The sequence below is a fragment of the Hippocampus guttulatus genome, chromosome 6 (assembly GCF_054856545.1).
Source record: "Hippocampus guttulatus isolate MCC_2025c chromosome 6, RoL_Hgut_1.0, whole genome shotgun sequence".
NCBI classification, from domain to species: Eukaryota; Metazoa; Chordata; class Actinopteri; order Syngnathiformes; family Syngnathidae; genus Hippocampus; species Hippocampus guttulatus.
The window spans coordinates 6,161,649-6,183,551 of record NC_141266.1 but is presented as its reverse complement, the minus strand read 5'-3'; the positions used below and the strand labels follow the sequence as shown (position 1 = coordinate 6,183,551).

At 42.1% G+C, this 21,903-nt stretch overlaps 1 protein-coding gene across 1 annotated transcript in view; it reads right to left on the bottom strand.

Moving 5' to 3' along the window:
- Positions 1 to 18,541: 18,541 nt before the first annotated feature.
- The window catches only part of LOC147203372 (nuclear factor of activated T-cells, cytoplasmic 1-like), a 65,056-nt gene continuing 61,694 nt past the window's right edge, over positions 18,542 to 21,903 (bottom strand). Inside the window, exon 10 of the mRNA XM_086114492.1 lies at positions 18,542 to 19,359. Within this exon, the coding sequence (XP_085970618.1) occupies positions 19,304 to 19,359 (56 nt within the window). The 3' untranslated portion in view covers positions 18,542 to 19,303. The remainder of the gene's footprint in view (positions 19,360 to 21,903) is intronic.

The window sequence follows — 21,903 nt, the reverse complement described above, 5'->3', positions numbered from 1 at the left end:
GGCTGGAAACCTCAGCGTCTGGACCAAAGGAGTGTAAAAATATTTTTCTTGTAAATGACTCAAGATTATATATCAAAGTGAAACTCAGCCATGGTGTATATAAAACTGAGAAAAGTGATATGTGAATGGCCACATCAGAAAAGGACATTGTAAAATGTGATTGGTACTAAAGGTTGTAAATGAGGTGTTTTACACCGAAATGCACCACATCCTTATAATTTTCCTTGACATGGATTCCACACAGAATTCGCCATGTTATTTTTTGATTTTTCTCCCTCATGGCTGCTGCCCTTTGCTCAACATATTAATGAGATTGAAGGTGAAAAAACATGCTTTCGGGACCAAAATCTTAAATTTGTCCAAACCTTTTCACACCTGTTACACTGAGATTCACCTCCACATTTATCATTCCAATGCACGGGAGATTACCTTTCCCGCTAGGTCCATTATATTCAAATGGGCTTGGCCTTTTTTTTTTTCATCTTCGCAACAAGGCATAAAGTAATCAAAAGTTGAAAGCAAACACTCAAGGAGGCACTTAGCAAAAAGAAAAAAAGAAAAAGAAAAGCTTTTACGATAAAACATTCATATAGCGTGCAGGAGACAGGTAATCTTTGAAGACGATAGGGTTGTCTTGTGGTCAGTTTCAATGTAGTACAGCTTGGGGAGCCTTGTAGATGAATGCTGCGAACAACATCCCCGCCCACCCATCATCTACTGGACCATCCAGGCAGGACTACTAATACCTGAGTGTGTCTCCTCAGTAGTGTGAATGATGCCTTAAAGAGCTGTTGGAGGTTGGACCAAAGGAGGGTTCATTACCTTGACAGACTGATGACAGCTGAGACACATGCGTACGCACAGCAAATTGACGAAGCGCTCATATAGTATCGGCATCCAGATTAGTTTTGTATGAACCATACACAGAGATACTTTCCAACAGCTTCCCCAAAAAACTGACAAACCAAAAACTTTTTCAATTTTTTTTTTTTAATAGAAAGGGCTTAGTTGTCAACATCATTCAATTCAATTGTATTTATAGAGCACTTTCGAACAGCCATCGCTGCATACAAAGTGCTGTACGTGGAGCAATTTAACATATACAATAAACAGTAAAACAAATCGGTAACAAAGACGGTAGAGAGCACCGAACAGTAAAACCAAGAACAAATCTAAGTCATGCTGAGTCGAATGCCAAAGAATACAAGTGAGTTTTGAGGAGGGTTTTGAAGATGGGCAGCGAGGAGGCTTGCCGAATGTTCAGTGGGAGGTCATTCCAGAGAGAGGGACCAGCAACAGAAAAGGCTCGATCCCCTCTGAGCCTCAGTTTAGTTCTTGGTACTTCTAATAATGTCTGGTCCACAGACCTGAGGCGCCGGGCAGGTGTGTAGGGGCGGATGAGCTCAGAGAGGTAAGGTGGCGCGAGGTCATTTAGAGATTTGAAAACAAATAAGAGGATCTTGAAAATAACTCTAAAATGAATGGGGAGCCAGTGAAGGGATGCCAGAGTAGGAGTTATGTGCTCCCTCTTACGAGTACCAGTGAAGAGGCGGGCAGCGGCATTCTGGACCAGCTGAAGGCGCTTAATGGAGGACTGGCTGACTCCAAAGTAAAGGGAATTGCCGTAATCGAGCCGGGATGTGACAAAGGCATGAATTACTGTCTTAAAGTGTTCATGAGAGAGGAGAGGTTTTACTTTGGCCAGCTGTCTAAGGCATAGGTGTCAAACTCAGGTCCTGGAGGGCCGCTGCCCTGCATGTTTTCCAAGTCTCCCTGTTGCAACACACCTGATTCAAATGAACAGGTTCAATGTCAGGCTTGCGCAGAGCCTGCTGATGATCTGATCATTTGAATCAGGTGCGTTGCAACAGGGAGACTTGGAAAACATGCAGGGCAGCGGCCCTCCAGGACCTGAGTTTGACACCTTAGACTCTAAGGCAAAACGGAGGACACTGCAAATGTGTCATACCTTTGTGCCTGGTTGATCATCAATTTATTTCCACTGAAAACACAACATTGTGATATTCATATCATGCCTGCCATTCAGATTGATTTCAACTGCACACCTGTAAAATGTTATAACTACAACTTTTGGAAAATATTTGTCCGCATGCAGCAAAATAGTGCAGGCCTGATGAATGAAAAAGACCAAGAGAGGGATAAATAGGTTGGAAAAGCAGTCATTTGGCAGAAATACCATCTTGGACAGTTGAAGATCAGCAGGCTGTTTACGAGTGATGGGAGAAGTAATTTGCAGTCACCTCATCATATGTTCTCCGTGAACTGTCAGCGAGCAGACAACTTCCAAGTAGACTCAACAATTTGTCAGGTACACAAACTCTCTCAGTTTGCGGCACACAGACATCTGGTGGATCCTTGCATACTTGTGGACAGGGCAGGTATGACGAGCAGCTTTTGTAACCTTGGCACATGGTCCATCTGGCCTGTTTTCAAATTTCTGTGCTAAACTAAGCGAACAGACTTCAGTCTGTGGCTTTATAAATGAGTATACAGACGTGCAATTAATTTCTCATCTAACTCAGAAAGACAGACACCCAATCGGCATATTTTCCAAAACGTCAACCGCTTTGTCTTTCTTTAAATAAAGAGTATAGAACGGTCTACTATTATATTATGAATAATGTAATCATGGTTTCGGTGCGCGTCGTCTTTGGAATCAATCGGATAATTTGTGTTTGCAGTACACCCTCTGCGATGTGAGAAGTTGTTACCAACACTGAGACAAAAGATCATCACAGCAATTATGTCCGGCATGTGCGGAAGTCCTGGATTGCATACAGGGTCAGTTTTAGGTCACAGTGGGCATCCATTAGTGGCCTTATTTAGAGTCTGATTCCTTTAAGAGTGATTGACCAGCAAAGACAAAGAATCATTACCTTTTCCCGCCCCCTCCCTGCCAGCAGTCAATAATGAAGGATCATTAAAATGAATAGATGGACATTCCCCTTTTCTCCGGATCCTTATTGCAAAATCAGTGTCAAGGGAAATGAAGATTGAGCTCAGAGAAGGCGTCTAAAAGCCTCACAGTGTTTGTCATGAACTCATCTTCAGTGCCCGTCTGCTTTATCTACTGTAAGAGTCTGCACCTGCCTGAACTCTGACTAGCCAGGGCTTTTATTGAAGCCCATTAAGTATTTCTCTAATGTGCGCTGCAATATACTTCAACGTAAACATTTTGCATATGTGCTAAAACATTTACAGCCAGCAATGGACGACTGATTGCTTGGGAAGTCTCAGTGAAGAAATACAGTCCACAAAGTGGACCAGAAAGGACATGTTGACTCCATCGACTTCCTTGTGCAGAATTGAGAAGAGTTATGAACTTACATATAAACACACATGTAAAGATAATGATCAGCAAGTTGTGTTTTTTTTTTATTTGAATGAAAACAAGTGGACAAAAAACAAAAAAACGGGACCACCATTAATATAATAATGTAAAAACAAAAAAGCATTCCGTCATATACAGCTGAAATGATTAATTGCTATGGCATAATGCAAAGATTTGCATCATTTTTAAAATTCTTACAAAATCTGAAATAAAGTGATTTCAGGTCTCTTGTGTAAAACGACAAATATGAAGAGGAAAAAAAAACAGTGGTAGAAGTTAAAGTCAACTTAAAATATTATTTAGAGTCTTTAGGTATCTCAAATTGGTCTTCTTGGGTATCAATTGTCATTTTCTCACATTTAATGTACTGTACTTACTGGTAGTCAGAGTGGATATTTTTAAAAGGTTAGTCATTAGATTTTTGATGCTTTTACCTATTTTAATTCTATTTTTCAATTTATTGCAGTGTTTTTTGTGCTAGATCGATAGATAGACAGATAGATATTTAGCAGTGTAATAAGCATTCACACTCAAATAGCAAATACTTGTGTGGACACACAACCAAACACGCATGCACATAAATCAAGAATATACAGGTTTGGGCAGTGATGGAATACATGTACCGGCGTTAGTTATTCATGCCCCCCCCCCCCAAAAAATAAATATACATATACTGTATATATACATCGATATAAATTTATTCCGTTACAGTTACAGAACAAAAAGCAAATAACCTGATTGCACTTATATTTATTCAAATTTGAAATCATTTCAGTTTGACAATTTTAATGCACACAAAGAGACAATGGGGACGGACGTCTGTTTATTTTAGAGCAACAAGTGAATAAATTCTCATAATACATCGAGCTCACTTGACTATCGAATATATAAACACACACACAGTCACACACACACACACAGTCACACACACACACACACACACACACACACACACTCACACACACACACACGATAGTGTCTTCGATAAAATGTTCGATAGAAAAAAAAAACGACCTTGGCATTGCGCTTGTTGTCAGCACAGAATTTATGTTGCAGTTGACTTCAAACATGAAGCAGTTAATCCAATGAAGCAGCATCAGCCCAACCAATGAAGAAGAACTGTGTGCACATGCCAGGAAAAAGGTGAAATCACTCTTGATGGTGAGATGAAGCTCCTTGAAGCATTGAGGCTTTCCATGCAATTGGTTTGACTCATGTGTCCAGGCTTCAAATGTGGTTCAATCCCCTCTGGCACCGTCAAGTGGGCATAACGGCATGCAAGGAAGAGGTTTTCTTGTGCAAAATTTTGATTAGGATCACACTCATCATGACATGAAATTGACATGGAACAGATGGAGGAAAATGCAGTAATTGAGTCTATACCAGGGGTGGGCAAACTTTTTGGCTCGGGGGCCGCATTGACTTTTAAAATTTGACAGAAGGGCCAGGTCAGCACGAGCTATGGTACATTAAAAAAAAAACTGCATTTGTTGACAGTCCATATCAAACATCAACAGAACAAAAGCATGAAAGTATGGTATTAATATACTTTTTTTAAATGACAAAAGTGTTGTTGATGACCTATTTTAGCCTGTGCATCGCTGCAGATGGGTTGTGAGCAGACCAGTAGAAGTAGAGCGATACAGAGGTACTAGGTGGTCGAAAAGATTGCCCCGCCCCCCCGTGTTCTGCAACTTCAAGTCAATGCGCCACCTGGCGGTGAAATGTCTGTCATTACAAGTCCAATTGAAATGAATGCAATCATTCACATCGAACCTTAATTGTGGACCAACCTTCGGCGGGCCGGATTAAAAAGACCAACGGGCCGGATGCGGCCCGCGGGCCGTAGTTTGCCCACCACTGGTCTATACAGTCGTGGATAATAAATGTACTCACACAAAACTTATTCGTTCTTATTTTTTAAAAAATAGGTTTTTCAACTGCTTTTGGGCTCAGTCTGTTTTTTTTTTTTTGGAAGGGGCCGGGGAGGGGGCGGGGGTGGAAAGAATATCCCCTTCTTTGAAAAAACTCTTTCACATGGAACAGATGGAATGGGGATGCACAAGTACTTTAGTGCAAGTTTGAACACGTTTGGTTCAACGTTTTGTTTCTCACCCCAATATTACAGGGGGGCCATCATGCCGGTGAATATTCTGTTCTCCAGGTACTTTTTCACCTCAAAAATTGTGTCAACTGTGCAACTGGTGCACGTCTGCTTGGCACCGACATCAAACAAGACACAAACAAACATAATAACTGACAAAAACGGGCTCACTGAGTGAGCACGAAAATATAATTGCGAGCGTGCAACTCTATTTGGAAAGCGAGGTGCATCTGGTGTGGCTGGTGAGGACAGGCCACGGGAGAAGGGGGATCTGGAAGAGGAGGAGGAACAGGAGGCAGCGGGAGCAGAAGAGGATGGCGCCCATTGTCAGGGCCACCCGAATAATGGCAGCACATTCTGCCTCCATCGCTTTTCGTTGCAATCAGGAACTTAACTTCTCCATCCGCTTCCTGAACCGGTCACGTGGTAGGGCCAGTTTCGACTGCCATCAACTATTACGCCATCTGAGAATTTTCTGGGTGAGCGCTTCAAATACTCGCTCCCAGTTTATTCTGTACAAGCATCGAAGACTCGGCAGCGGACGCATCACTGGAAATCACGTAGAATAGCCGTCCCCGCATGTTGTCGCGAGGTGAACGTTCCACTGACATTCGATACATTCAGCCAATCAGAGATGCAATAAGTGGCCACGTTGAATTAATGTCTCGTGTAAACAGAGACATTGAACTTTTCCCAAAGATGTAAATAAAGCACTCAAGGATCAGAAAGGCCCTGAAGAAAAGGGAGTGTCATGTATCTGTTTTAATTTAGATGACCGTTATATTTGGTTTTGTTTCCCTTATGTGCCGTATTTTGCCTTCCACATTAGGTGTTGGTTCCACCTGTTTTTGTCATCTGTGTCCCTTGTGTTGAACCAATCAGCTCCCTCAACCCTTCCAGGTGTTCCTTTTTGTTTCCTCAGTTTGCTTGTATTTAATTCCCTGGTTTTTGTCAGTCTTTGTCAGATCATTGTTGTGGTCTAGTTTTTTGGGTTATCTGTCATGGAGTTTTCTTTCTTTCTTTCTTTCTTTGTTACTTTGTTTATTGGGGTGTTCGGGAGTTTGTGTTTTGGATTTAGTTTTTCCAGCGTACCCCTGTAAGTTGTTATTTATTTATTCATTTTTTATTGTTAATACGAGGGAGGCCCGGCCGTCCAGTGGTTAGCACGTCGACTTCACAGTACAGAAGTACTGTGTGGAGTGTGTGGAGTTTGGATGTTTTCCCCGGGCCTGCGTGGGTTTTCGCTGGGTACTTTGGTTTCCTCCCACATTGCAAAAACATGCATGGCAGGCTGATTGATCACTCTAACTTGTCCCTAGGTGTGAGTGAGGGCGTGCATGGTTGTTCGTCTCTGTGTGCCCTGCTGGCTACCAATTCGGGGTGTCCCCTGCCTACTGCCCGAAGACGGCTGGGATAGGCTCCAGCACCCCCCTGCGACCCTAGTGAGGATAAAGCGGTTCGGAAGATGAATGAATGAATGAATGAATCCTTAATACGTTTTGTTCAGTACACTCTGCTCCTCCTGCCTCCCCGTTTTTGTTTGGTGTCCACCACCGTCATGTAATGTGACAGGGAGACTGCTAAAAAGGAGTGCTATTGGCAGTGCTTGTCATACAGGTGCAGACAAATCTGTGCTCTCCCTTTCACGTTTTAAAACCAGGCTACGTAACTTTTGTTGTGATTTTTATAAGACAGACAAATGAGAAAGCACTTGCTGGTTATAACCTGAGAGAGGCAATTTGAAAAATGACTGAAATTTGTCGTGAATTAATCGATTAAACGACAATTAATTGCTCTGCTAAAGTCATCGAATGAATTGGTACCGAAACAGACATAAGAAAGACTTGAATCAGATTTTCTATATTATGAAGGAAGACTTTTTCAATTAGGAGCTGTAGTTCTCTCCCCAAAGACTTATTCATCTGATGCTTTGAACTGAGGAGCTTGAAGAATTTCTAAAGTCTCACAGCTGATTTGAAAGTTTTGCGTGACATGCAACAGTCAAATTCGGAATAATGTGAACCTTTAAGCAAATTGACCTCAATCATGCTCTCTTTTACTTCCAATTTACCTTTTTTTTTTTTTAATGACAATGTTGAAGTACACAGGCTACATTATTATTTGAAGAGAAGAATTGAAAAAGGATGTCAGACAGACACACAATCAGGAAATAAGAAATTGGTACATGGTTTTAATAATTTGGGATTTGAATCGCTACGCTGTATAAAAACAAATAAAATACATGTGTGATTAAAAGAAAAGCAATCCAATGGCAGGGAACTGAGTCGCCACTGATGTTCACTCATCACATTTTTGGTCTCAAATATCTGTCACATGTTTATAAAACCAAGCAAAACATTTCACACATCACAAAAGAAAGACAGCATATCAAGTTGAATGCTTGCAGATGGAGTGTAAAAGACACCAGAAGATTTTCCACGAGCCATCTGGTAGTCTTCCTGGATGTCTCTTCAAGTGTCTTAAATCGGTCATTTGTCTGAAGGTTTTCCACCATATGATAATGTCAGCAGGTTGTCCGCAGAAGGTGTCACGTGAAAAGTTTTGTGTACGTCTGTTGAGAAGCTTTTACCCGCAAAAACCAACACCCATTGAAAGTGCACATCTTGGTCATCCATCCCTTTTCCAATCCGCTTTATCCTCTCAAGGGTCGCAGGTGTGCTGGAGCCTGTCCCAGATGTCTTCGGGCAGTAGGCGGGAGACACCCTGAACTGGTTGCCAGCCAATTGCAGGGCACACAGAGACGAACAACCACTCGCGCTCACAATCATAACGAGGGATAATTTAGAGTGTTCCATTAGCCTGCCATGCATGTTTTTGGAATGTGGGAGGAAACACTAGTACCCCAAAAAAAAAACATGCAGGCACGGGAAGAACATGCAAACTCAATATAGGAAGGCAGGGGCCGGATTCGACCCACGGCCTTTGCACAGTGCCGCCTTCGATTAGTCAGTAATTTGCGAAAACACACACACACACACCCACACACCCACACACACACACACACGCACGCACGCACGCACGCACGCACATTCGCACACACACACACACACACACACACGCACGCACGCACGCACATTCGCACACACACACACACACACACACACACACACACACACCCCAAGTGTGGAGTGCCTAATATATGAGACTTAGCAAAGTGTGACTTTGGAGGTTTTGCCTCAATGCCAATAACATGCAAGCTTCCTTCACAAACCAGTTATTTATCTTTTTGGATGGATGTACGTCACAGTTCAAGTGAGACATTTCACATTTTTGTGCTCATGGCAGGTGCCATAATTCAGATATGGCAGTATAATAATGGGTAACACAAAACAAAACACGCACACACACGCGCACACAGACGAATTGGATTTCCTCATTTAATAAGGAAAATAATTGCAGACAGCCGGTGGAGTAATGCGCAGAGTTCCCTTATTTAAATCAACTGAGGGAAATGGTGTGACAGGCCAACTAAGTAGCATGTGACTTTAAATATTTATCAATTGATTATTGTTTACTTCTGAGTTTTCCCTGCGCATTGTTGACACTTGTGGGGTTACAGTAGTTAAGTACAATTAAGGAGTCAGTGTTTTTGTGGGTCGTTCCAAATATCAATATTATTTACAACCAACTCAGTATCAACTCCGGATCATTACTAGCAAGCTGTGATTGATACAGTTGTTTCAGTTTTGTTCTTGTATGCACTGCTGCAGCTTTTTGTCAAACAGGTGAAAGCTATCTTGCCATACTTGCCGCCTCTGTCTCAGCATTGAGTTGACACAATTTGCTCGACCCACCTCCCTCCTGTCTTGTGTTGTGCAAGCAAGCAGCTGACTCGGATCTCCCTGCTTAACACACATAAAGCATGCATGCACACACAAGGAGCAGCTTTTTGGACTCGCTCACAAAACCTTTTTTTTTTTCTGCACATGGTAGCATCTGTGAAGGCACCATGAATGCTGTAAAAGGTACAGACAGGTTTGGGAGAAACATATGCTGCCATCCAAGCAACATCTTTTTCATGGACGCCACTGCATATTTCAGCAAGACAATGCCCACCCACAATTCTGCATGTGTTACAACACAGTATAAGAGTTTGGGTACTCGACTGGCCTGCCTGCAGTCCAGACCTGATCCCATTGAAAATGTGTGGCACATTATAAAGTTTAAAAGTTTTGTATTTTAAAAAAACAAACAAAAAAACAATGGATACCCTGGACTGTGGAATACCTGAAGCTGTAGATCAAGCAAGGATGGGAAAGAATTTCACCTACAAAGGTTCAACAATTACTGAACTCAGTTCCCAAATGTTTATTCAACCTTATAAGAAAAGGTGACGTAAAACATGGCAAACTGTCCCAGCTTCTTTGGAACGTGTTGCAGCCACATCATTTTAAATTCATGATTATTTGCTAAAAACATCCATCCATCCATCCATCCATCCGTTATCCGAACCACTTATCCTCACGAGGGTCTCGTGTGTGCTGGAGCCTCTCTCAGCTGTCTTCTGGCAGTAGGCAGGCTACATGCTGCACTGGTTGCCACCCAATCGCAAACAACAATTCATGCTCACAATCACACCCTAGGGGCGATTTAGAGTGTGCCATTAGCTTGCGTGCATGTTTTTGGAATGTGGGAAAAAACCGGAGTACCCGGAGAAAACCCGCACAGGAGAACATGCAAACTTCACACAGATAGGCTGCAGCCGGAACCGAACCCTGCACCTCTGCACTGTGAGGCGGCCATGCTAACCAGTTGTCCACCAGGCCGCCCGTGTTAAAAACAATGAAGTTTGAACATTAAATATTTTGTCTTTGTAGTGTTTTAAGTATAGTTTGAACATGATGTGCAAATTATTGCATCCTGTTTGTATTCATATTTAACACAATGTCCCAACTTCATTGGAACGTGGTTTGTATTCGTGCCAATGCTCATCCCCTCCAAGTGTCTCTTTTAATGGGAGCGCACTCTTCCTCTGAACTGAACACACACACTGCCAGAGTATGCACGGGTGTGACTTTCTGATCGCGCTTAGTTAGCTTGGAGTCCATCTTAGCAATGGATCTTTTGTAGTTTTAAAAAACAAAAAACAAAAAAAAAACCCCCATACAAATCTCCCAGGGGGGCAAAGAAGAGTAGCCTGATTGGAAAAATGAGCCAGATCCAACTCCTGAAGGAGTACGAGAGCAGTCTATCGTTGCTCGCGCCTCTGCAACTGCCGTTCGTGGCACTGCGAACAGACACAGGTGCACTCTGGCCCTCTCATTTAAGCCAGTTCACTCTTGATAAGATAAGATAAGATAAGATAAGATAAGATAAGATAAGATAAGATATCCTTATTTGTCCCACACTGGGGAAATTTACAGCCTCCAGCAGCAAGAATGTGGGTAGAAAGAAGAAAGAAGAAAAACAAACAGACACCGTTCAATTAAGTGCAATATAAATACAAAAGGGATAAATCGCAGTGCTATTTACAATTGTTTTTCACATCATGTAATTATTATTATTATTATTGTTGTTATTTTTATTCGGCAGCCAGACACCAGTCGGTAGGAACGAGCGTCGGTATCTCTCCTTCTTGCAGCGCGGGTGTAACAGTCTCTGGCTGAAGGAGCTACCTAGTGCTGTCAGGGCGGGCTGGAGAGGGTGGGAGGGACTGCCTATCATAGCTTTTAGCTTAGTTAGCATCCTTCTGTTGCCCACCTCCTCCAGAGTGTCAAGGGAGCAGCCCAGGACAGAACTGGCCTTCCTGACCAGTCGCTCCAGTCTCTTTCTGTCCCGGGCTGAGATGCTGCCTGACCAGCAGACAATGCCATAATGGATGGCCGAGGCCACCACCGAGTTATAGAAAGTCTTAAGGAGCGACCCCTGAACCCCAAAAGACCTCAGTTTCCTGAGTAGGAAGAGTCGGCTCTGTCCCTTCCTAATCATGAGCCAAGAAGTCCTCTTCTTTGGCGTTATTCAGCCACAGAAGCTGGACAGAAGGATCGTGACTTCAGTAATAAATGGTATGAGGACAAAAGCCTTTGTGATTAATGTAATTTATTTCGTAAGTGGCGCACGCTCTTTATACTTTTCATTGCGGCAATGCTGTTTTTTTTAATTTTAATATCAAACAATATTTCTTATGCGGAGTTGTTGTCCCTTTTTTGGATGCCCTGTCTGATTATTGGCAGGCGCATGCAATTGGACAATGTACCTGCTTGTCAAATTGATAACTTTGTTGTTGAATTATTTTGTATTGATATGTGTTTAAAACTGTCTATAATGTGTGTCATGTGCTTATGGTGTATGACTGTTGTATTTGTTTTATTGTTATAATTTGGTCTTTGTTACCATGTGGCCAGGTCACTCTTGGAAAAAAAGATTTTTAATCTCAATGACTTATTTTACCTGATTAAAGTAAAAAAATGAAAAGTGAAATGGCTGCTGTCGGGTGCTGTCTGACATCTTTGCACTCTGGACATTTTTGCCATTGCCTTATAGTCAGGCTGAACCATTTTATTGGATAAGCTTGAGACAAATTCAGGAAAAACTACTTTCGTATCGGACTCGCTTGTGGTGTGTGTCATCGTTTTACTGACAAAAAAAACACGAGAGAAACTCTCAAGTAAGTGAAGTCATGAAAATTGATGGGGTTTTTTCCTCAGCCCCCCACATATCGGTCCAAAAAAACAAACAAAAAACAGACGCCTTCCTGCTCTGTGTATCGAATTTACAAGACATATCAAATTTTACTTTACAGTTACTTTTACAAATTATTCCATTACCTAATATGACTATTGAAAACGTATTTCAAAGGTAGAGAGCACAGCATGCAACTATAAGGCTATGTACCAGTATCACATACTGGAGCTATTATTTGTTGATTAAACAGACATCATTCTGTAAATTCTGCTGTCTATGCACCCTTGTTGTGAGATGTGGAGAGACTATTTTGCCTGATTCATTTTCCGGCCTAAGTTTATCACACCATCACCAAAAGTTTACCATTTGGAGTTTGAAAAGAAAAAATGCACTGGAACTGGAATGGTATGCACTTTGCTCTGATGTCACATTACTGATGGTGTATTTGCATGGTGTGCAACAACTGATATGATATGACAAGTTGCGATGTATTACTTGAACCAGTACTGTTGATTTCTAGTTCTCAATTAATTTATTTTTACCAATTCACCTCGGGGGGGGGGGGGGGGGCATGGTGGTTGGGTCGTTTGCGTGTTGACCTCACAGTGCAGAGTGGCAGGGTTCGATTCCGGTCCCGGCCTTCCCGTGCGGAGTTTGCATGTTCTCCGCGTGCCTGAGTGGATTTTTTTTCCAGGTACTCTAGTTTCCTTCCACATTCCAAAAACATGCATGGCAGGTTAACGGAACACTCGAAATTGTCCCTACGTGTGAGTGTGAGCGCGGATGGTTGTTCGTCTGTGTGTGCCCTGCGATTGGCTGGCAATCGGTTCAGGGTGTTACCCCGCCTACTGCCCGAAGACAGCTGGGATAGGGTCCAGTACGCCCATGGCCCTTGTGAGGACAAGCCGATTCAAAAATGGATGGATGGTTTTCACCTTGGTAAGAGCATATCTCATCGTGCACTTCCATTGTTTTGGAAGTAACAATTAATTATGATGTGGGATATCTCGTTTTCAAAATGAAACAAAATGTTTTTCTTTGAGCAGTGCAGGGCTTTGAAAATCAAAACATGCCAAATTCAACAGGGTTGAAGTAGAAAATTGCCGAAGTATGCATAAAGAGTGGAAAGCATGGCCTGGCTGAGTCATTTTTTTTTTCACTTTCTTCCAGGGAATTGCGCTGCCAGTGGAAGAAGACCAAGGTAAAGAAAGGGTGCCAGGAAAAAAGGGATGTGTTTGCCAATGTACATATATTGTGGTGCTATTTTGGGATTACCGCGGTCATCCAGGGGAGCACCGCCCAGACCTGCCCTCTGTCTCTATGGGGATGGGTGCTTTCTAACTTTGATGGATGGAAAAAGATTGGAGGAGTGGCAGGTGGTACACAGGAGTATGGCACAGCTCCCACAGCGAGGAGCATTTCACACAATGACCCACCACTAACGACTCTCCCCGGAAAACACACGCAGGCCTCTGCTTGCAGCTGGATGATAAGCAGCTTGTTGCATTTGATAGCTTGACATAACAGGGAAATCACGGGTCAAAAGTTTTGACCGGGATTGAAATTTTGTGTCTCCCTGACTTTGCTCCTTCTGCATTTTTCACAGATTTTGTATTCTGAAAACCAAAAACCACATTTTGAAAATGACTTTTAAATATGTTGATTCATTTATTTGGTAATAAGTAAAATGTGTGCAGCAAGTCAATCCCGTCCAGTGATGACTCATTGTCAGATGTGCAATTTCAGTAGGCATACCAAAGCTAGGTTGAGAAAAAAAATACTTATTTACCTGTTATTGTACTACAACAACATACAAACAATTCAACTAATACAGATGATAATTGAAGCATCAAAATGAGTCAAACACAAATTTTAGTCACTGCCACTGTTGGTGTCTGTTGTGTTAACATTGAAACAAAGACATTTTTCAAGATGAAGTGTGACTTGCTCATGTTGGATTAAAGGAGACACTCCATTCTTCCATCCATCCATCCATCCATCCATCTTGTAGCACACATTCTTTATTCTTTCCTGCCGAGAGTGGCTCGTTTGAAAGGATGGTCCTGTCTCATGCAAGTCAGCCGTGTCTCATATGCTCCTTGTCCAATGGTATGTATGGCAAGTATGGATTTGGTGTTTTTCCATGCCGTTGCCTTCAGCAAGTGCCTGGACTAAGGCCGTTCCCAATAGTTATTTGCTGACCAGCAATTAAAAAAAGTCACATTTCCACCACTGAAAGAGATAAAGCAATAGTTCTGATTTTATTTTATCTTAACTAAACTCAACTCAACTCAACTCAACTCAGCTGTATTTATAGAGCACTTTCAAACAGCCATCGCTGCATACAAAGTGCTGTACATGGACAACTAACATATACACAGCAATAAAGCAATAAATCAGTAACAAAGATGGTATAAGATAAGATAAGATAAGATAAGATAAGATAAGATATCCTTTATTTGTCCCACACTGGGGAAATTTACAGCCTCCAGCAGCAAGAATGTAGGCAGAAAGAAGAAAGATGAAAAAACAAACAAACACCGTTCAATTAAGTGCAATATAAATACAAAATCAAGTAGGCACCAAACTGTAAAACTAAGGTCATATCTGAGTCATGCTGAGTTAAATGCCATAGAATACAAGTGAGTTTTGAGGCGGGTTGGGCAGCAAGGGGGCTTGCCGAATGTTCAGTGGGAGGTCATTCCACAGAGAGGGACCAGCAACGGAAAAGGCTCGATCCCCTCTGAGCCTCTGTTTGGTTCTTGGTACTTCTAAAGTACTTCTTGGTACTTCTACTCAAAGCCATCCATAACCTTGCGCCCCCCTATCTGTCAGATCTTCTTCAAATCTCCATTCCCTCTCGCTCACTCAGGTCCTCATCCTCCCTCCACCTTTTTCTACCCTCTGCCCGTCTCAGTACAATGGGGTGCAGAGCCTTCAGTCGCTCTGCCCCCAAACTCTGGAACTCACTTCCTCCCAACATTCGTAATATGGACTCTCTTTCCATATTCAAAACCCAGCTCAAAACCCACCTATTCAGACTTGTCTACCCGCCTTAAATCTTTCTTTCTTTGTTTATTATTTTATCTGTGTTTTACTATTGCTCTTGGTTGTACAGTGTCCTTGACTGTTATGAAAGGCGCTTGCAAATGTGATGTATTATTATTATTATTATTATTATTAATAATGTCCGGTCCGCAGACCTGAGGTGCCAGGCAGGTGCGTAGGGGCGGATGAGCTCAGAGAGGTAAGGTGGCGCGAGGTCATTTAAAGATTTGAAAACAAATAATAGGATCTTGAAAATAACTCTAAAATGTATGGGGAGCCAGTGAAGGGATGCCAGAGTAGGAGTTATGTGCTCCCTCTTACGAGTACTATGAGTAACGCTAAATATGACACTGTACATCATAGTGTACTGCTGGGCAGGTTATAATCGTGGGTGGAACTTTCAAAAGCAGTATGCTATTCGCTCATGCCTTACATATTAAGCCTTCAGTCAGTCTCACTCTTAACAATTTGGTCGCAGACGATCTATGTGGTGTATTTGATAAAGGCCCGGATAAGATTTGGCACTTCGCGGACGTGTGTGCAGGATGTCATCGTATTTCATTCATAAATACGTGAGTGTGGGACAATCATCTCTCTGAGTAATTGTAGATATCTCTTCGTTTTAGGAATTACATTTGTTTCCTTAAAATATTTTATTTGCACCAGCAACCCCAAATCTTGGGAGTACGGGGGTTGCGGTTAGGTGGGTCACACACGGCCATACGGTCGGTTGTGTGAGGCAGTCTCCAATTGGCCACGATAGGTGCGCAGCCGATTAAAGGTAGATCATCCGCAAGAGGAGCTCTTCGTCCGGCCTCTTGCGGTTCCTTTAACTGTAAATGCACTTTGTGCGCGTGCGTATCGATTTCCTGCATGCACTCCAGCGAGTTCTTTCCTTTTGCATGTAGATCACGTGTGGACGCGAGCCTCTCTCGGCAGAATTTAAATGCATTCATGAGGGGATCCGCTCCGACTCGCCCGGAGTTGCCTCCAACAACGGGCCCACAGAAGTGCAAAAATGCCAGATTTTATCTTCACATGGGCTGCCAAGATTGTTCAACGAATCATGACTATGTCGACGATCAGTAGTTGACAATTTAATAGTTGTCAAGTCATGTCTTATTATGTATTTATTTTGGCTCATTGTTTCTTTCTCGAAACTGCTTCATCTCCCGACTCTCCCACTGGCAGTATTCCCACCACAGGCCAAGGAGGAAACGCTGACGCAGGGCGTCTTGGCCTCGCTGGAGAACGAGCCCACCGTGATGGGGCGCTCGCTTGCGGCAACCTCGGTGCTGGAGGAGCGGGTCCCCCGAACGCTGGCGCTACTACTGAATTGGTTCTTCTTTTGGTCACCTGGAGCGTGGTCGCCTGTTCTTTTGCCACCGCCTGTTGCAGCACTCTGGTGTACAGAATAACTTTGTACCATTGTCAAATCATGACGTTTCCTCACATTAATGACAAGTTTTCTAACCGTGCCAAAATGACGTTGTTTGCATTTGTGGCAGGGCAGCGTGGGATGAGTTACGCCAACGTCAATCGTGTTTTGTACGTTTTTGTACAGTATTTATGACTTTTTAAATCCTATTTTGACCTGAGCCATGACTGTTGGCGCAAAAGTGCAGTACCTGTGCTAATTTGGTCAAGTATAGTTGTTCGTCGTGTCAGTGCAATACAATTAAAATATGAAGTCTCTGGGCAGCCCCCTGGTCCAGTGGTTGGCGCGTAGACCTCAGAGTGCGGAGGTCGTGGGTTCGATCCAAGCTCCGGCCTTTCTGTGTGGAGTTTACATGTTCTCTCCGTGCCTGCGTGGGTTTTCTCCGGGTACTCCGGTTTCCTCCCACATTGCAAAAACATGCATGGCAGTCTGATTGAACACTCTAAATTGTCCCTAGGCGTGAGTGTGAGCATGGATGGTTGTTCGTCTCTGTGTGCCCATCAACCGGTTCAGGGTGTCCCCCGCCACCTGCCCGAAGACGGCTGGGATAGGCTTCAGCATGCCCCGCGACCCTCGTGAGGATGGATTTCATGCTAACAGCATGAAATAAAGATTTGTATTTCTTGATTGATTTTTAATTATATTTATATTTATTTATTTCCACATTTTCTATTGTGTTATGCATCATTTAATAATCATGTATTTTACTCCTTTTTAATATTTCTTCACTATGACATATTTTGAGGACATTGTCTGCTCTATATTTTGCTTATGTATTTTAATTATTTTGACTGTATCTGGAAATGTAAAGTGTTTCAAAATAAGGCGTACAACATTGAATGGTTCTAATATTTTATTTAAACAAAACATGAAACAACCAAGAATATTTTAATATCATCATAATAATAAAAAAAGAAACAAAACATTCATTTATGCAACTTTTAGAGTAAACACCAACACAACAGATGTGTTACTTTATTAACAAGTGAAAAAGGTAATTGGGGACTTGAGTTATGCATGGTCACTACACCATTGATTGATTCACACTTAAAACACACTTCGTTGTTCATAAATATATCATATTAATGAGACATATGGTTCACCTTGTGCCTACGCAGAAAAGCAATAGTCAATGATTTTGAATCCCGGAAGGACATTAAGGCACACAATAGAAACCTTGCTGATATAGTTTAGTCATGCTTTAATATCGTGGTTCCAAAAATGTATGCAAGAGCTACAATGCAATCCATTCTCAGCTAAATAAGAAATATTAAGCTAATGTGCATGCTCCATAAGACAGGTAACATCGAAAAGAAAGGCTGATATGAGAGCAGGAAAGAGCACATTTGGTCTGGGAGCACTACCACCTGCCTCTCTTTCTATGGTAAAGTGCACAATATTTTTGTATTGGGTGGTATCACTGCACGTTAAAGTCTGAAAAAATGAAACCTGGACAATAATATCACCAAAGATAAAATCCTTTGGTTTACACAAATCAATTATTGCCAGTTAGAAGTAACAGTCTCGCCAGGTCCTCATTTAAATGACCAACATGAGTAAAACTGAGGCGGCAGCATACTTAAATTCTCCTTCTGCTCATTTACACATCAAATCTGCAGTGCAAGAAGTTAACGACTAAATCGTTTAGGAGTATTGTATTTTAGTTTAAATTCAGCAGGTAAGCATACCATTGTTCTCATGTGATATTTTTTTTCTGCACCGTGCGACGACAAGAAAGACTTTCTATCCTATGCGGAATGTAACTTTGTATGGACATGCCAAGAAGAAACCTCGGTTGGGTTGTGTGATGTTGAATGATTGTCTGTGCATTACAATGACATGGTCCGGACATGGCAAAACAGGCACTCGGGTGACGGCGGTAATGAAGCGTAGTACAAAAAGCAGAAATAAAACCAAACAAACCCCTCTCCTCCTCCACCCCACCCACCCCAAAAGAAACAACATATCTTGGGGAAGACAATGCCAAAGGCTTGAATGCGCAGAATAAGAGTAAGGCATATTGTCAAATTTGTGTTTATACAAAAGAATGTGATACATAACATTCAGTATAAATGAGCAATGAGAATAAAAGATCAAAGAAAACAAATCTATTTGTTCACATGCTCCCTGACGTCATTCCCAACCTTGGTCCGTTTTCCCCATAAACAAATCATGAAAATGATACAAAAGTGTCATATAAAAACGTTGCACTTGGGGTTATAATTTACCATCATTTGCATTTCTGTGTCTGCTGCTGTCTGCCATTTTCTCTACAAGTAAGGCACCAATTTATTTTCTGCGGTCTGACAGCGCGAAACGAAACAAAATGTAGACACAAGACAGTTGTTATCGCCGCATTAGTTTGTCCATGCATGAACTTGACACCAATACCAAACACTCCAAATGAAGATTGTCATTTGTCAATTAAGGCAAGTGTTGCCATCGATATCACTTCCCGTTTGTACAAATAACATAACAGATATACTTACATATTTAGATTAGATATTCAAACGTTGTGAATCTGGAGCAAGTCTGAAAAAAGGAACTGATAGCAACACTGGACAGGTGGGAGATCCTGCTTCGTGGTGGCTCTTCTTCATCTTATTGGTCTTCTCCTCAGTATTGTTTTCAGTTGATAGTTGTGTGTGCAGCAGCAGCAAACACACACATGTTTGCTGCTGCTGCTGCTGCTGCTGCACAACCATTGATCAATGATCTAAGCATGAGTGTGAACGGAAATGCTGGAAAGGTCATTCCTGATGATCTCGTTAACTGTGGAAACAAACAAACAAAAAAATACCAGGTCATTTTTTTTCTAAAATCACTCCCGAGCACATGAGGTAATATGATACAGCATAATGTGTTATGGCTGTGTCATGTTCTGTCTTGATTGTGTTTGAGCTCCAGCTGGAGTGACGGGCGTTTCCCTCCAGCAGGCGCATCTGTGCCACATTTCCAATTAAGCCTTGCCATGTATTTAAGGACCGCCAAGCTGCAGAGTCTCTTGTCTGATTATTGACCTTGCTCGCTGTTGTGCTTCAAGTGTTGCACTCTAGACCTCTCGATATTATTCATAGTCGCTCTGGTTTTGTTCATAGATCCTTGTTTTGTCAGCATTTTTGTTTTTCAATTATTGCTCTTGATCATGGTTCTCGTGCTCTTGGATGTTTGTTTATTGTCAGTGTTCTATTGAACCTTGCCTTTCCAAGCACTTTTTCTTTCATGCATTGTTTTTCCTGGCTCCTTGTGACAAAAAAATGAAATTTATAATTTGTCGGTGCGATTTTCTTTAAGAAATATTTTTGTGATCGCACGTTGTCTCAGCCTGCATTTTTGGAATCCGAAAACATTATTTATTTCGGTCTGGACGTGACAGGCTAGAGGTTAAGAAGTCACATACCTACTGTATTATAAATCACTTCCTACGTTATACGCCATCCCTCCATGCACTCCGACTCAATCAAAGAACATAGTGTGTCTCATTTAGAATGGTGACATTTTTACTTTTTGTCGGCCCAAACACATACTTGTCACCGGATTATCGGATTTGATGAGCAAAGCAATTTAACAATGATGTTATGGCTTTGTATCAGGCCACTTTTTGTCTCTAGCTGACTGCTGGCACCTTAAGGGATCATATTTGCATGTTAGCTGGAAATTCCTATTATATGCCATCAAGTTTTGAGGACTTGTAATACGAGAGAGAAAAAGTCACAATTTCATCGGAATAAATTAGGACTAATTGATTGATCCAAGTGATTAGTAGTGTGTCAAGCAAACTATTGACTGCCCGATGCACCAACATATTTAACGGAGTAATGGGAGCACTCCCCAAAACTTTTCATTGAAATGTTTCAAAGAACAAGATGACATCTCATTAAAAGAGACCAAGTTACACAACCTGAGTCAACAAGCTTACTGTACATACACGATGCCTAACATCACTTTGGGCAAAAAAAAAAAAAAAAAACGACATCAAATAGTGGAATTCGGAAATACCATTAACCTGGAATCCAAACAATCTATTGTCCTTGAAAAGTCATATCGGCCCCGTGCACACATCTCTTCACACAAGTCATCCTTGTGTCTTTCCTGTGCCTGCGCCTTTCCCACAGTCGGGCAGGCGCAGATCAGCCCGCTGCTTTTATCTGCTTTGTATTCTTTGGCAAAACAGAGGGAAGTGAGCGAGAAGATGGCGAGGACCTCGAGTCCTGCAACTCAACGCAAACAAGAAGCTCCCCACTTATAAAGCTGATTGCGATAAAGCTGACTGATGTAGACGGCGACAGACGGGGGTCTAACAGTGAGGAGTCAAGACAGGAAGTACACCCACCTCATGGCAACGTGTTATTACAAGATACGCTGGCACGTTGATTTAGTCAAGGGCGTCATCGGAAGAAGACATGCGACGAAAGGTGAGGTGAGAAACTCGCTGGACAAGTCACAGCGAGTCATTTATTGATCAATAAATGAGGTGAATTTGATAATACAGTTTTGAGAGATATTATAACTGGGTTTAATATATGTTATTATAATGTTGTTTGTTACGGTGAATTTGCATGAGAAGTGTTTCTAATATCTTGTCTTCGTCAGAAATCGCAAAGGAAGATTGCACCGTTTGAAGCAGGCCACACACACACACAAACACACACATGCGCGCACGCACACACACGCACGTTGTATGGGACTCACCTCCCGAAACAGGAGGAACTCCCATTGGAAAAACACAACCTGTGCCAACATCGCAGGCTGTTTTGAACTCTGTTTGGCTCAACAGGCATTTACGTACACGCTTACGGTTATTTTTAGCTCTGCCACCGCAGGGCTTGAAGGAAGTGTGCACACATTTAACAATGAAACCATCTAACTTTTATATCACTTCTGAGCTCTTGAGCCAAGGTGTGCAAATTGCTCCAGGTAGTCCTGAAGAGCGAGGGGAAAACCCAAAAGCCTGGTCGTTGAAAAAAATAAAAGATCTTTTATATTGCTTTAAAAAAAAAACAACAACAATCACATCCTTTATTCATTCAAACAATTCTGAAACTGCACTCATGCAGCTTCCATTTACTGCTGCCATTAGCAACTCATACTTTCCACTGGCAGAGCTGAACATGTTCCATTCTGAGAAAACAGGTGCTAAAATGACACAAAACCTGCAAGTTTCTCATTTTGTTTTTGTTTTACGTACACAGCGTCAAGAGTGAAGACCACAGAAGCAGGATGGGGTCAGATGTCACCCCAAACCATTATTCCAAAGACACTATCTTTAACACTTTAATCTGCCAGACTGCCATAAAATAAGAAGAGAAGTGACCA